At 39.1% G+C, this 16994-nt stretch overlaps 1 protein-coding gene across 1 annotated transcript in view; it reads right to left on the bottom strand.

Annotated features, from left to right (window-relative positions):
• Positions 1–1731: 1731 nt before the first annotated feature.
• Positions 1732–16994, bottom strand: part of NHLRC2 (NHL repeat containing 2) — a 34482-nt gene continuing 19219 nt past the window's right edge. The window contains exons 6-11 of the mRNA XM_015867293.2: positions 14360–14459; positions 13660–13891; positions 13082–13204; positions 11846–12055; positions 10059–10284; positions 1732–7109 (exon numbers count right to left, since the gene is read on the bottom strand). Of these exons, the coding sequence (XP_015722779.1) occupies positions 6841–7109; positions 10059–10284; positions 11846–12055; positions 13082–13204; positions 13660–13891; positions 14360–14459 (1160 nt within the window). The 3' untranslated portion in view covers positions 1732–6840. The remainder of the gene's footprint in view (positions 7110–10058; positions 10285–11845; positions 12056–13081; positions 13205–13659; positions 13892–14359; positions 14460–16994) is intronic.

Raw genomic sequence — 16994 nt, 5'->3', positions numbered from 1 at the left:
ACTGTGCACAAAATTCCAGGCTGACAGGAAGAAAAGATAAAACTTGTATGAGACAGCGGGACCATGAATTTGAATGGCCACAGGAAAGTGTGATTGGAAGGACAGGGCAGGGAGAGGCCTTCTAAAGCCACTACCTACCTCACCTCTGGATAAGTTCTTGCCAGGAGATCTTCTTGCAACAGCTAGAAAACATCTTGGTCCTCTCATCAAATTTCAAATCCAAGGCTCCTTTCCCTTGCCTTTAGAGACAGTTCAGCTCTGTCTAGATAATGGCAGGACAAGGGGAAATGGTTTTAAGTTGAAGGAGGGAAGATGTAGGTTGAATATCAGGGGAAGTTCTTCAGTGAGAGCAGTGAGGTGCTGGCACAGGCTGCCCAGTGAGGCTGTGGATGCTCTGTCCATGGAGGTGTTCAAGGCCAGGTTGGATGGGGCCCTGCACAGCCTTGTCCAGTGCCAGATCTGGTGGTTGGTGGCCCTGCCTGTGGTGGGGGGATGGAACTTGATGATCCTTGTGATCCTTTCCAACCCAACCATTCTATGATTCTATCATTCTGTTCTATGATTCTTAGAGCAGTCACTTTGAGACCACAGAAAGGAGTGGTGCCTTCCTTGGTTCTGGCAGAATGCACCCAGCTCAGTCCGAGATGTCACTATACATAATGATACCATGTGAGCATCTATAGGTTTGTACATACAAGCTTATGTATTATGTATTAATGTTTAAAATGTTTGAATTGATAAGAGCAATGATATTTATCAAGGTTAAAAAAAATCAATAAAGCTGCCCTACTCTCATTAGCTGTATTACCTACAGTAAACAAACAAGATTTTTTGGCATGCAGTGCCTTCATGAGCAATTAATCAATGTACCAGTAAGACCATGAGCAGAAGCGTAACTAACAGATGATATTCGTAGGTATGTTGGTAGTGCTCCTCACTTGAATGACTGCACAGGAAGCCAGTATTAGTACTCCAGCTCCATATGTTCTTAGTCAAAGCTGTAAAACTGTTATCTAAAGTGAGATGGTTGTAACAAAACAATTCTAATTGGTAGAAGCTGCTGTTAAAGCATCGTTCAGCCACATTGAAGCATCTTTACTATGATTGTTATTGTCAGTAGAACAAAACGTTCGCCTCCCAACATGAACAACGAATGGGTGAGGGTGTATTCTCTCATTCTTTACATTAAGGTTTTGGTGAAGGCAAACCAAGCATTTGCTTGCAGAATCTTTCTGGGGGGTGTGCAGTGTGCAGAATAGCTGTGTCTACAAGCACCCAAACACTGCAAACCACATCACCTTCTACACACAGTAGAAGTTCTAAACCCAGCTAACAGGGCACCAAAGCAGGAGACAGACCTGCTGCAGAAGCTAAGCTGGCCCTTGGGATCTCTGCAGCAAGCTGAAGCGTGCAAACAGTCTGTGACTCATGCAGCACAACATTTCTCATCTGTCTAATGTGCAGAAATGGAATGAAACCAGATCTCATTTTCCAGGTTGCTGAATAAACCTGAAGCTGGAGAGTCTTCAGAATTTTAGCCCAGGTCCACGAATGGCCAGCTGACACTCGTGGCCCTGCAGGAAAGGGAACGTGAAATGAATGGTGCTTGTTAGCGAACAGATTCAACTCAGTTGTAACTCCTTATAACTCGTATAACTCCGTTGTAACGCCTTATGGCATACACATTTCACTGCTTCCACGTCTCTCTTGATGTAAAAAATGACAAACAAATCAGATCACTAAAGATAACATTTTTAATGTTCATTTTTTCCATGAAAAAACCCTTACAAGGAAAAAGAGGTTTCACAGGAGAAATAATACATTCTTCAATAGCTGTTCATTTGCTCGCTGAAATCTGAGGCTGACATTTCCTCTCTGGTGTATTTATTTGTTCTCCTACTATTACAGGACATTTACCTTTTACTTAAAAAGGATCATAATCCACACATATTGTTAAGGAAGATAAAACAATCCCCATCTTTCCACCTAAAGAATATGGAGACGTTTTTTAAGGTGTTAAGTGCTCGACTGTGACTTTGTCTGCTACTGTTGCGCTGCTGGATGTGACATCCCAACATCAGAACCCAAATACAGTGATACTGTTTCATTGTGAGTACCCGACCATTCATAGCTGCCTCTACACACAGACCTTCCCCATTTAAATTATCTTTGCTGATCTGTAAGAAGAGGGGGAAAAAAAACAACAAAAACCCACCCCAAAGACCAAAACCCTCCCCCTAAAATACCAAGAATTGTCATCTTTGCCCATTTAAAGTTTCACCCTCCATCTCACTTGCGCTGCAGTTTCTGCAAGATGTTTGAAATCACCCCGCCAAGTTTACTCCTATCAGTTTCAGAAGCAGGTTGACAAGACTGCACAAAAGACCTGAGATTGAAGTACTTCATAAGGGCAGGCTGCAGGAAAAGCACCTGCACTTCAGCTTGGTTCAACAACACAACAGTGCAGGAAAACCGATCCTTACAGAATGAGCAGAGTTACAAAACAAACCAACAAAAACCAAAACCCAAACTCACAAATTGGGAAGCTCAAATAAATTCCCTGTTGCAGTCTGTACTCCAGCATTCCTATGAAGACACACTATCAAGTATTTTCATTCAAGGCACTGATGTTTGTCCTTCAGTCATCCTGATGCAATGAAAGCGCAGCATTTCTGTCACACCGGGCTGAACCACTGTCCCAGGAGCCCAGATTTCACCTTGCTGCAGTTTTGCAACTACCTCATCATATGTAGAAGAGAGTACAACACTCTTTACTAAAATAAATAGCCAATAATTGAAGGAACAGAAAGATGTGCCCCTGTCACTTCATTCTGATCCTCTCCCTCCTGTAAGCAATTAGATTAGGATTCCTAAGAGACTAGGAATGAGTCTTTCTTGATGCTCTCACAAAATGCAGTTTTATCCATGGTTTGAATGACAAGATTTGATCAGTGGAATAAAACAAGTGGATGAAGAATACATACATATGCACCTTTTCTGAAGCCAAGCAGATAAGGCATTTACATGACACTGTAAACTACTCTCTCATGTATTATTCATCTGGTCTGGACTTGCTTTGTATCACATTAGCACACTATTACACAAGCACAGTACTCTACAAGTGGAAGACCTAAGGCAAAACGTGAACTATGAAGAGCTGCACCAGTAGAAAAACCCAAAAAGGCACAAGAGAATCTAATATAAAAAGGAATGAACTAAAAATGTATGCATGAAATGCATGCCCATCAATAACACGACTTAGGCAGTCAGCATTCCTCCTCTTCCTTCAGTGGAGAAGAATAAACTACAGAGAGATGTTACTGAATTCAGTGTGAAAAGCCTTGAGAAGATATTACTCTCCTCTGAAATGACATTATCTTTCTCCTAGTGAAATTAAAACTGTAATTAAATACAAACATCTCCTGGAACTTTTAACATATTCATTCACAAACAAAAGCTGCTCTAGGAAAGCAAACCCTAGGACTAAAAACTGCAAAAGCCTCAGAACTTGCTTCTATTGTAGAGCAGAAGCACAACCAATATTCTTTAGAGATTTGCTACAGTAATTTATGACTTTATTAAGGTCTGATGCAAAACCTGTTAAAGTCAGTGAGAAAACACAATGTGAAAAGACTTTGAATTACATACTGGCACTGGAAGTTCAAAATCTGGGAGTGCTGAGCCATATCAAATCAGTGGTAATTTACAGTTTTTGTATCGGGAAATACTACAAGCTGAACTGCCATACAAAGAGATGGCAGCCATCTGATTTTTCGGTATTTACAGACAGAAATCAAATATCCTGTTTTTCTAAATAGCCTTTTAAGGATGCTTTCTGGTAACCAAAGTGAAATTTCTGCTGCTTGTACATGTTACCTCCTGTCTGGTTACATCCACAGCACTTGTTGCTTTAGTGTAACTGCACCCTGTGAGCCCTGGAGAAAGCAATGGAAACAGCATCTCTTTCGTAGGCTAAAAGTATACAACATAAGCTCTTAAAAAGCATGTTACGCTAATTATAGAGTGTTCAAATGCCTGTTCAGCTGATGCTATGAGTGAAACATAAGTAGGGACTCAGTGAGTTTGCATGCTATTTCCTGGACAAACAAAATAGTGTCCGGCTTAATGTGATAGATGCCAGTCATAGTGAACACACAGAGTGAGCGAGGATCAGAAAAACCCCAGTAACTTCATCAGGGAGAGCTGGAGCACAATGATCATTAGCTGCTCCTAAGACAACAAAGGAGAATTATTATAGCAGTGTCCCTGTTTGAAAGCCATAAAGATAGATCAGGGTAAGAAGCTCTCCCTTTGAGTCTAAAGGGGTTTAGGACTTACAGGATGCAGGTGGGGAAAGCATTTTGTGACATCCATCTTTTCTCTGTAAACAACAAGACAAATGTACTTTTGAAATGTTCTCACACACCTTCTGCCTCTTTTAGCACAGTCATTACACGCAGTAACAGGGAATGTACTAACAATGGCATGAATGTGCTACATCCCTAGTTTGTGTTGGATACACTCCTTGCTTACACAGGATTCACTCAACTGCTGCAAGACAGACTTAAAGGAGAAATTAAATAATCAAACACATATTCCTACTGTTTTCCCTGAAATAAAATTACTTAAAATTTGGTTATGATACAGATTTAAAGGTCCTTTAAAATCTGAGCCTAGATGCTCATGCAACACTTTTCCTATTATCTGCTACCACTCCTTTCCAATAAGGTTACAGCGGCTCTGAATGTGCCTACCACACAAAGTAACTAAAAAGGGAATCTTGAAAACAAAAAACATACAACCCTTAAGCACATGTTGACAGATGCACATTTAGACAGAAGACATATCTACAAGACTATATTTCAACATTACAATTCAGATTACATTTGATGCAGCTTTTTTTTTTCCCTGGGTATGAGAACAGAAGGCAGCATTTTATGATCCTGTTCAACTGAAACACATTTTTCTTCTCTAATTTCCAATTAAAATTATATCAGTCTACCTGCTGAGTTACAAACTCAAGGTAACATTAAGAGTTCGATTTGTTATTCGAAACTCCTGAAACTAATGCTTGTGTTTTTTTCAGTAAGCAGTAGAAAAGCTGTGATCTGGATGGAAGCTGAGCTGTGGTTTCCTGGCCTCCATCCAAAGTTAGATAAACACCAAATAAAATCGGAAGGAGTTGTAATAAAATGTAAGAAATGATAAATGCACCAATCCATTTCTTTAGCTTCATCCTTCCAGCGCTATCTGCGACCTCTGAACAAAGTAGCAAAGCTCTACCCTTCTTCAGAACGGCATACGAGATTGAGAGGCTTACCCAAAGGAACTGGAAGAGTGAATTAGAACAAATGGCTTCAAGAAAGCAAACAAACAACAGAAACACAAGAGAAACAATAGTTCAGTCCTTGCCTTGCTGACAGGTGGTGAGATAATCACCATTTCTGCTACTACAGGGAACTCACAGATAGGCTGGCACCTCAATAGGAGGAAAAAACACACCAATCCTTATGGTCCCCCTGAACAAAAGCCCCTCGAGTTCATGACCCACATGTCAGTCAGCTTTTAAGAAACATCAACGACAAATCATACTGGGGAATGACTGACAGGTGTCAGCAACCATGATGACTGCTTTAGAAAATGCCACATAAAAGTACTTCCATGACCACACTTCATACTATATGCAAAAATATTCTACATTAAATTCATCTTCTTAGAACTGATTCTCATAATCAAAGCACTGACCCTAACCCAGCTGCCACTTAAGCACTGTGGAAATCCTTCCCATTTGGGTAAGACACTCACACATCCTCCTGTATTCCTGGTACTTGCTGTGGCAAATCGATCCCATTTTTCTTGCAAAACACTGAAGCACCAAAGGCAGAGTTCAGGAACACGACTTCAAAGTATTTTGCTCCAAGATGAAATCACTGATCTTCAGCAAAATGTCAGAACCTCTAGACATGATATTATCACATGCATAGCTCTGATTCAGAGGCCACCATAACAAATGAATGTGTGGACGAAGACTGACTTCAAAAAACCCTGACCTGGCCTTCAAGAAGGCAGCATTACTCCAAATATTTTAAGCTTGCAAGAAAGAAATCTTCAAACAATGTTTTACATTGAAATTCTAAAAGTGAGAAAGTTATTCACTTGCTTGAAATGGTTGACATTTAATTTTTGCACTTCAGATAATCAAACATTTTCTATCACTTACCACAAAATGTAAGTCAGTACAGATTAGAAAGATTCCAGCATGGTTTTGTGATATTTTTTTTCCTTTACAAATATACATCAAGGAGGCACATTCTTTGTTAGAAATGAGTGTGATTCATTTATGGAGGAGCTTAAATTCACAGGAATTTTTCCATGAAGCTGCGCTCTTCATATAAGGCAGTCAGATTGAGTTAAGCAAAACACTCACCTTAAATAATATTAGAGCTACACTTAAATTAAGATCTACTTTGAAAACACACGTGCCATAGACGCTGTTCAGAAAAACACACAAGATGCTTCTTTTGCTGCCTTGAGAAAGAAACCATTGATTTTGACATTCTGTTAAAATTTAAGGGCACAGAAGGAATCAGGAACTGTTAGTCTGAAGTAATCCAATGTACAATGCAAAGAACTTCTTACAGTAACATCACAAAGCAATATTAGCTCTTTCAGAAGGACTTGTTGCTCATTATTTGAATGGCACAAGTCCCACATATTCACAATTGGCAATAGAGTGTAGAGCTTTACAGTATCAATGCTGCTACTGTAATGAAAAGAAATGAGGTTGTGATTACAAATTTTCCCATTAAACTAAGAAACTCTGCTTCATTTAACCAAGCACTAGTTAGTTATAAACGAATGTGTTAGTTCAACTTGTGTCAAACTGCCTTGGTTTGTACTTCCTATCTGCAAAGGCTGATTGAATGAGATTCCTTTCATCATGCAGGCACTGCTATCTTTACTGCAATAGTAGAGGCACGCTTTGATGGCCAGGACAGCTTCAGCTGATAGACAGACTCTTGGTAGCTGAAAGGGAATGACAGTTTGACAGGAAACATCCTTAATTTCTCCAGACAGATGCTGTCCTTGAAGCAGCCATGTATTATTATCTGCAAAAGAACAAATGCTATTGTTAGGATATTTAACACCATATCTGAAACCAACAGAAAACATTAATTTTTACCTATGCGACAATATGGCCTTTCTTTACAATTGTTTAAGGATAGAAAGATCTGTAGCTTTGCTTCAAACTTGTGGGCACACATACAGTAGATCTTTGTTAAATGCAGTGATCTGCAATTTGTCCTATAGACTCTTCAGAGGATATTAATTTTTATTTTTTTTTCTGAGATACATACACAAAACTCCTTAAATCAGCGGGATGTTACATATTCTCATCCACAGTCTAATACTGCAGGTAAGTTGACTGCTATACATGCGTAGAACTGAAGGCACTTTGTGACACTTCCAAACAGAAATGCTGGCTTTATGAGCAGCATGCTGAAACTTACCAACATTCAAACAGTCACAGCACAAATGGGGCTTTGCACTTATTATTTAAGAGTGTGTGAACTTAAAAACAAGCCGTACAATAAACAGTCATTGCATTGTTCTCTGCATTTGAGACCGGAGTGCGATGGATGAAGTGCTCTTTCTGGCATTCTTCAGAAAACACATCAAAGCTGGCTCTGGAAGTTATGAGCTTGAAACAACTTGTCGAGGTTAAGTCACTCAGCTCCCTCCAGCTTCACTAATCCTTGAAACTCTGACGTAGATCCCCACCTCAACAATATTTAGAGATGCTGAAGGCCAAAAGGTGTTCTGACTGCCCTGGAAATATTCTATTGGTACTCTAAAGGCACAAACAGTGGTGAGAATCTACCTGAAATCATGAGGTATACCCACAAATTGTGGATGCTCTACCGTCTTTGTTGAATGCTTTTACAAACAATCAATTTAATTAAGCTATCACACGGAGAGTTTGACGCTATGAAAGCTGGCCAAAAAAACATGAGTCACAAAATGTGATGTTTAGTTTCAGATCGCTTTAATTGCATCTACAAGCTGTAATGACTATTAACATGTATTCATCATTGTAAAAGCCAATATGGCATGTAAATTCAGGCTGAGAACAACCGCTAAAACTCAGCAGAATTTTAGAATCCAGCAGCGTTTCAGCAAAGAATGACTTTTCAATGCAGTACAAATGGGCAACAATAACTGAAATACAAATGTTCTGTTTATTGCTTCTAAAATGTGACAAGGAAGCTGAAGAAGAAGATATTCTAGGGTGTTGTTTTTTTGTTTTTTAAACTGTTTAGCAAGTTTTGTTCTGCTTTATAATGGCTAAGTAGGTATTTTATTAACTTACTCCACGAGGTGACAGCTCTGCACATTACTGACTTTTAGGGTACGTAGAGTGTAAAAACAAATGTGTTCATATCACGCAATCTGAGTACTAAATGTCTTCCCTTCAGCTCCAAGAAGACCAGTTCATGGTGGCAGCCTTACGTAAGCACACAACACCTACTATAGGATACTGCTTAGAGACACGGGTATTTCAGAGAGATGAATAAGTTAAACACATCAGTCTTAAAGCACATGAGCTATACCTGAATAAGTCAAGAGCCAGGCAAAATTGTGTTAACACATAAAGAATGTGTAAAGCCATGGGTTAATGGTCTTTCATATGGTACTTGGTTCAAATGGTACTTCCATGTGAAAGGTTTACTTTGGAATGGTACTTCCAAGGGCACTGACAGATATTCCTTTCTGAGTGCAGCTGGAACACTGGAAAACATTGTCTCCAAACACTCACTAATGGTCACCCTTTGCGAGGCTTTTCAGATAACCTTACTATTTTTGTACCAAAGAGAATTTCAAGGGACATGCTCACACAATCTAGTCTACCAATCACAACTATGGACAAAGTAGTGTCCAGAGTAAGGATAGTAATGATGGGTACAATTAAACCATTTCAGTCACATGCAATAGGAACATGTTCCATGTGTTCTTTTAAATACTTATTGGGTGAGATTAATTTAGACTCAGGACTCCCATTTCAGCTTCTCAAGAAGCTTTCTGCCAGAGACAGGCAGCAAGACTGAGATGAACCATTCATAGAGACTGAGTAAAGAGGGCAAGCATCTGAGAAGGAAAAATCTGAACAGTTCTGGGAGCAGCACCTCTGCACGCCCTCCCTGGCTGTTTGTTTCAATGAAGTTTTTCAAAAATTAACAAAGCATGCATTAATTCAAGCAAAAAGCTGCAGTCTGGTGTACCAAATGCTTTGGTGGTTTTTTTGGTTTTTTTTTTTTTTTTTTTTGTTTGCTTGGTTTTTGTTTAATTCTTCCCTCTTCCATTTTCAAATGAAACAACTCCGGATGGAATTTAGCATGTCACAATGTAACGGCATATCACAATAGCAACAGAGACTGGGAGGGATGCTTTGGTTCATCAGTCTGAGATCCCTCCTATATATCTTGAGTATTGTGTTCAGTTCTGGGCTCCTCACTACAAGAAAGACACCGAGGTCCTGGAACATGTCCAGAGATGGGCAACAAAACTGGTGAAGGGTCTGGAGCACAAGTTTTATGAGGAGTGGCTCAGGGAGCTGGGATTGTTCAGCCTGGAGGAGAGGAGGCTCAGGGGAGACCTCATTACACTCTACAACTTCCTGAAGGGAGGTTGTGATGAAGAGGGGTTTGGCCTCTTCTCCCAGGCAATAAACAAGACCCAAGGAAATGGCCGCAAGTTGTACCAGAAGATGTTTAGATTAGACATAAGAAAGAACTTTTTCTCTTGGAGAGTGGTCAGGCACTGGAATGGCTGTCCAGGGAGGTGGTCGAGTCACCGTCCCTGGCAGTGTTCAAGAGGAGTCTGGATGAGGAGCTACGAGATATGGTTTAGTGGCTTGTGGTAGTGGATGGTTGGACTAGATAATCTTGCAGGTCCTTCCCAACCTTGTGATTCTATGATTCTATGTGCACATAAAGACAAAATCTACTTCTCGTCTTATCTATACCTGTTCAACCGATAAAACAACATAAGCACTTTACCTTCTGCAGTGATAAACCAGGCATTAGGTGCTTCTTCATTCAATTTTGAATCTGGAGGGAGAGTCAACTTCAGTAGAAACTGAATTGTCTGACCGGGAGCCGCACTCAGTGAAGGAAGCTGAATGTTTGGAGCAGATTTAGGCAGTTTTGGAAGGTTTGCTATTTGGTCCTTTTGCACAGATGGATGATCTGTAACATCGCGGGACTCTGGATTCAGGATAGGCAACTATCAATAGAAATCAAAGTATTAATTTTCCCTCGTACTGGTACAGCAAAGAGGCTTTCAAAACACAATTGCACTTTCATAGCTGACATGGACTAGGAAAACTAACACGTGACAATACAGCTACTGCACTGAAACTCTGATAGAGTACAATAATACTGCAGTGACAGGCAGAGAAAAGGAAGGACGAAATGACTTCTTAAATTAGAAGGATGAAACTCACTAATCCCTAGATAAATGTTTACTATTAAAATTATAAAATCCATCCCTGTTTTACTGTACCCACTGCTTCAATTGAAATCTTTAACATTTGCCTCAAGTCCAAGAATGTAACTCTGCAGATTACACAGCAAAGCAAACAGCAATTTCCAAGAAAATGAACCAAGATGTTGCATGGCATGAAAATTTACAAATTAATGAAGATTGCATACTGTGAAATGCAGGAAACTTACAAGAAAACAGCAGGACAATTACATCATATATTTATGAGAACATTAAAACGTGGTACCATTATAAGATGGACAGCAGTGTAGATCTGTTTTGCTTTCATGTTTACAAGCACACTGAGCGCTGCTGGATTTGAAAGTGGATTTCATTTAGCAACTTGAAAGCCCCAGATAAGGAATACATGAAATTCTGCATGGCACACACAAAAACTTCATGCTTAAAGTAAGTTTGGAAGCTCAGTGCCATAACAATAAAATTAAGACATCACAGTACACATTTTTGCCAAATCTGGCAGAATTTGGAACCATAATCATTTGCTTTTGGAACTACAGGAGAGCAATAGCAACAACTCTGCTCCCCCCACAGCAGTTACATTACAGAAATGTTTGGTGACTTTTTCTCTCCAGATAACTGCAGCAAGTCACTGTTTCAGTACTTTATATTCTCAACATTGTGCAAATTTTGGGGTATATTTAGAGATCAGAAACACAGATGCAGAAGTGGAGACAACAGTGTCAGCAAATATAGGAGCTGTTACTGTGGGGAGAAAGTAAGCTATAGCACAATAAGCCGGACAGAAATACACAAAGTACAAAGGGTGAGCTCTGCCCTGCAGTACAACAGTTTATGCAGTAGTAAATGTAGAACAGCTAAAATTTGGCAAAACTGATACATCAGATTGCCATCTTATCTTTGGGATAGACTATGTACCACATTTTAAGTCAGTGGCTTCCACAAAACACACATTATGCCTTAATTAGAGGACCCTGTAATTGATTTTAATTCCACTCATTATTAAGGGTATTGCTGTTGCTCACAACATTTTCATATTGAAAAACTGGGCTACAGTATTTAATAGCTCCTATTTCATTATTATTATTACTTAATAGAGGATAATCACTGTTTTCATGCAAAAGTTGCCAACAAAGGACTAGGACTTTGAACAAGCATCCTAACAGGTGACTGTTTGTTTGTCAGATCATCACAGAACATTATGTGAATATAGTTACCAAAAAGTTTATTAGCTACATGATTTTTTACTCCATTTGCCAAAGTCCATAATAGCATTTTTCACCAAGACACACCACTGTCAGACTGTTCACTAAATATTACTTGCCATGGATAGAACTTTTGTTTCCAAATCCAGCACTTTAATCTGGTGATTATTTGTGTCCGCAACGTACATCAAACGGCCATTTTCTTCAATGCACAAACCTCCCGGTTCATTAAAAGTTGACTGTGTAAAGCTGGAGCCGAGAACATTGGTTGCTTCTCCTGTGCCTGCCAGGGTAGCGCAGTTCTTCATTTTGGGATCTATGACCTTAATCTAAGATTTTAAAAAAAGACATAAAAACCAAAAAATGACAAAGACTTTTGAAAAGCCACCAGAATTCAGAAGTTTTGCATTATATTATATCCCACATTTTCAGAAGACAGTGCTAAACTTGATTCTCTTAGCTAATAAGTGTGTGTCCTAAAAGATAGGTTATCATACTTTGCCAACAGGCATCTCCCTCCTTTATTCCTGGACTTCATTCAGCTTTCTCTATTTACGGCACCTATCCCTTTGGTATAAACATATGCTGAACAGCTTGTTTTTTTCTAGTGTTTGTTGCCACTATGAAAACATTTGCAAAACAGGAAGACAACAAAACTGGGAGATGAACTTTGAAATATGTTTTTCTAAAAATGGACAAGTTGTTCTTTCTTTTCTTAAAGGAATACCAAAAAAAGTTGATGGTCTGTAATGCTTTGAACAAAATGTCATTTTCTCCTGAAATTCTAATGATTGATACCTACCTTAGTCTTCAAGTAAAACAAACTACTTGCCTTTAATGCAATTAATCATGCAATTAATTTAATGCAATTAGAAACTTTATGAAAGCTTACACAATGTCATGTGAAAGCAATCACACACAGCAATGTCTCATCTTTGAATTCCAAGGGGTAACTCAAAACATGGCTGAGGAAAGAGGCACTCCTCTTGCTCTACCAGTTTTATCAAACCTGCAGTATCCCTGAATAAACACTCATAGCTGTTTTGCCATTGTTCACCACCTTTAGAAAGATATAAGGAATGAGTCTTTAGTCAGAATGGTAATTCGGCACAAAACTGACCTTCCTCAGGGGGCCACCATATCAACACAGCAGCGTATGGGAACAAAACAATGGGTATAGAGAAAGACTCATAAAGGAAGGAAGGAAGGAAAAAGAACCCACAAAAGAACTCTTATCATTTGTTTCTTCAGCTCAACCAAGCACAGTATTCATACATTGTGAAAATAATCTCTTACAGTAGTAAAAATGGTGAAGAATTGTGAATTGTGAGCACATCAAGCTACTACACGCTTACCTTATGATTATAGGAATCTGCCACATAGAGCAGTTTTCTTTTCTTGTCCCATGTTACTCCTAGGGGATGCTGCAGCTTGGCATTTATGCCTGCTCCATCCACGTCACCAAAGGCAAACAAATTCTGAAGAAGTACATTATCAAATGAAATGATTTGATTATTCAGTGCTGGTATTAATTTAAACTGTTAGAATTAAATGGAAATTCGCTGACAAAAAAAAAAAAATCAAGACAACTTCAAAAAAAGGATACTGAAAATGAGAAAGCGAGGATGCTAATGATGGAAATGGAAATTATCACATTTAAATTATCGGTATGAATCCAGCTGGCTTTAACGACCACGCAATGCATTTTCAGTTCAACTATCTGATAAACAAGTCAAGTTATTTTGTATCTGAGGAGCAACAGTCTGCACTATAATCTGAGCACCACAACTGGCACACATTTGCATTCCAAGCAGTGAAGTTAAGAAACTGACGGCCACAGAAACTAATTTACCCTCTCACCCCAAAAGTGGTTCCTCCAGGTCAGGCTTGAGAAATATTAGTAGGGCAGTGTGGGGAAGTTTGAAGTGATTACCAATGGATCTCTCTCTCCTCCTACAAGGTGCTTCACAGCTCCGTCTTTCAGAGAGATCATTCGCACAGTGCTGCTCTCACTGTCTGCTACAAAAAGGCAGTTCCATGGTTCTTCGGGAGCCAGAGAGAGTCCAGAAGGTTGTGCAAAGCCGGCCTTATGAGGGTATGCATTGTTTCTGTTCTCTTCGTTTCCACTCCCAGCAAATCGAAGACAGACTCCTTTCTTTAAATCACTAAAGAAAAATAGTACTTATCTTCAAGAACAACTCTGACATACTTCAGATGCTGTGCATAAACGCAAAGTACAGGACGACCACTTGTAGTTATAAAAACAACTGTACTCTTACAGCACAAGAAATTACTCAAAGGCTTTATGCTATCTTTTAATGCGACTTGGTTTATCATTTACTACTAGGTAATTCAAATGGAATGAAAAGTAACATTAAATTGTACAACTGTACCTTACTGTCATATAGCTTTTTAGCAAAGGTAGTATATTTCATTTCCTCTAGCAGATGTGGGTAAAAGCACACAGATATTAAAGGACAGAAGCCTTTTCAGATTGAACAGCAACAGCAAGCTTTAAGCTACATAAAGGTTGAGATAAATCAATGTAACTGGTTTATGTGTCTCTTTGGGGTTTGAAGGCCAGTTATCCAGACAAACGGCAGTTTCACATGTCTCTTATTGCAACTGCTTACCTTCCCTTTGGAAGTTTTCCACCTTCCAACATCAGTGCCCATACCTGATGAATGCCTGCCATTGCTATCCATAGAACATCGTCTTCCTGGGTCCCTGAAACTTTAACAAAAAATAGGATAAATAAGAACAGATGAAAAAGAACCAAAAAACAAACACCACCCTTTGGAAATGTTTCATAAAACAAACAAGCCAACAAACCAATCCTGCCATTCCCACTACTCTGGCTCACTGTTTGCCACAGGGAAAACCAAAAAACCAACCAAATAAGCCACAGGGCAAGAGAGTGTCTTCAATTCACCAAGAAATCTGCTATTGTTCTTATATTCTCTTCCCAAGGATATAGAATTATGATTTTAATATCTCTCCCTAGTGAAGACAATACTTCACATAGGATTTGCTCTTTGGAAGATTCTGCTATTGGGTCCGTGTTTCACCTGTCATTTTGGTACTGTATGCTAATGAACATGTATATATTTTTCCTAAACATGGATTTCAGGGTGGGTTTTTTGGTTTTGTTTTAAACTAAGCTAGTGGCAAAATCAGACACTACCAAAAGCTATTCATCATTGTTTACAGTTTTTGAGAGGAATAACAAGGACGGCACCTTTCAGTTCAAATGCACATGTTAATTCCTGGTCATTTATCCTGAAAATGCAGATATTCACACTATATTACACTTAACAGACCCATTGAATCCAGTGGAGCACTAATGACAGTAAAGACAGGGTGCAGTGTTTTTAACATAATGCAAACTGATGCCGTCCAGCCTCCAAGTTGTACTCCCTATGCACACACATCCATTATTGCACACAAAAGATGCAGAGATATGGAACAATGACGTTCTGATCAAGCATGTAATTTCTTCCATCACTCATGTTCACCAGCCCAAATCTATGTAATTAAACAAAGCTCTCCTGGATAATATATCACAAATAAAAGGACAGAAATAGAAACAGAACATTCGAGTGCTCTCTAGCTCAAAATATATCACATTACATAAGAAATAACATATGAAGACCTGTGCTGTTGTGAAGGGCCCTTAAAGAAGTTACTTAGCGTTTTTTGAACAGGCTGAGGAACAGAAAAGTCAGCTTTTAAAAACTGCATTAAAATGGGGACAGTTGCCTTTCTAACACCATACCAGTTCATGCACATTGAACATCACTCTTTGATTTAGTCAGACACAACATTAAGATGGTTTTCTAAACAGATGAATGAGGTATTAAAAGTAACTACTAGCTTATCAACAGAATAGCACTTCTAAATGGCTCACAGATACTTTTTAACACATGAGCTTCTAAAACAACATCCATCTCACAGCCATTCCTTCAAACAACCTCTTGGACCAGCCCTCACTCCCTTTTATTTGAAGGTTCCAAAACAAAAGCAATTATATGTACAATGCTTGCCAATATCTTAGATTTGTGAAGTCTTTTAAAATGAAATTGCCACTATTGCCCCAACTGATATTCTGCTGCTGTTCCTTCAATCCTAAATCTTTCTTAGCATTGAAGACTGCGAGCAGAAGAGAACAGCATCCCATCTTCAGCATCAATCTGCTCACTGTGAGCTCTCTTAGGAGTAGCGCTGGTATGACTATAATGCAGTTTTGGTTCAGCCTTTCCAGTTTCTTGGACGAAGATACAAGTTTCCAAGACGGTGATCAAAGGAACTCTGTTGACCCTCTCCTGCACTTCCACATAGCTCCATGTTTTCCACTCACAGTGAAGTTCCAACACTAAAAGTCAGACTTCCGAAGTGCTTGAATGCTTTTTGATGAGATGGAATGTTTGCAAAATGAGTTGGAAAACAAGCATTTTGTCAGTCATCAGAGACATTACCAAAGCATAGGCAATATCAGTGCCCTTCCGCACACACATAACAAACCCCCCCCAAAAAAAAACACAGAATCCCCATTGGTTTCAGCATGCTCCTAAGAGATTTAATTGAGAAAATGATTAAGGAAACATTTTACTACTTCCTATGCAGTGCATGATCTACTTCCAGGACTTTGTGTCTATGCTGCACAGTTTGCACTTTACAGGTGCTACAATTCTGAGGATCCCAGAGTGACGCTAAAAGTGAGCTTTTCATCTTGCCGTGCTGCACAGTTCATTCTGTGGGGTGTTGAAAATGGTTTTGTTCATTACTTACTCTTCACCCAACAATTAAATGAAGGGGTAAGACTAAAGCTGAGCACTTCAGAAAATTCTACTCCATAAAATCTAGTTTCTCTAATTCCACCCACTGCTGCTCCCCTGTGACAGCTATAAGGTTTGAACATTAAAAAGGGCCTTACTCTAATTCTGCACATCAGAAGGCTTATCAGACATGAGACACGGGAAAAAAAGTATAAATATTAATTTCAAATTTTAGAGAATATGCAAGACTGACAGAGATAAGTTCCCTTCTTCATCTGGAGATCAAGAGAGGAAAAGTAAATAAGAACAACAAGAAGGAATCGCTGAAACAAATATTTTCTTCTGGACAGTAGTTATAACAAATGGAATGGAATGGGTAGAGCACAGTAACACTACAAGCATACTGAGTTGTGGAAAATAGGTCAGAGCTTTAACAGAAAAAAAAACCTACACAAAACCAGAAAAGCAAAACCAATGCCAATGGCCACACAGA

This window comes from Coturnix japonica, chromosome 6 (assembly GCF_001577835.2).
Source record: "Coturnix japonica isolate 7356 chromosome 6, Coturnix japonica 2.1, whole genome shotgun sequence".
Classification (NCBI taxonomy): Eukaryota; Metazoa; Chordata; class Aves; order Galliformes; family Phasianidae; genus Coturnix; species Coturnix japonica.
The sequence above is the reverse complement of the archived record's forward strand: the minus strand, read 5'-3'. Positions and strand labels throughout refer to the sequence as shown.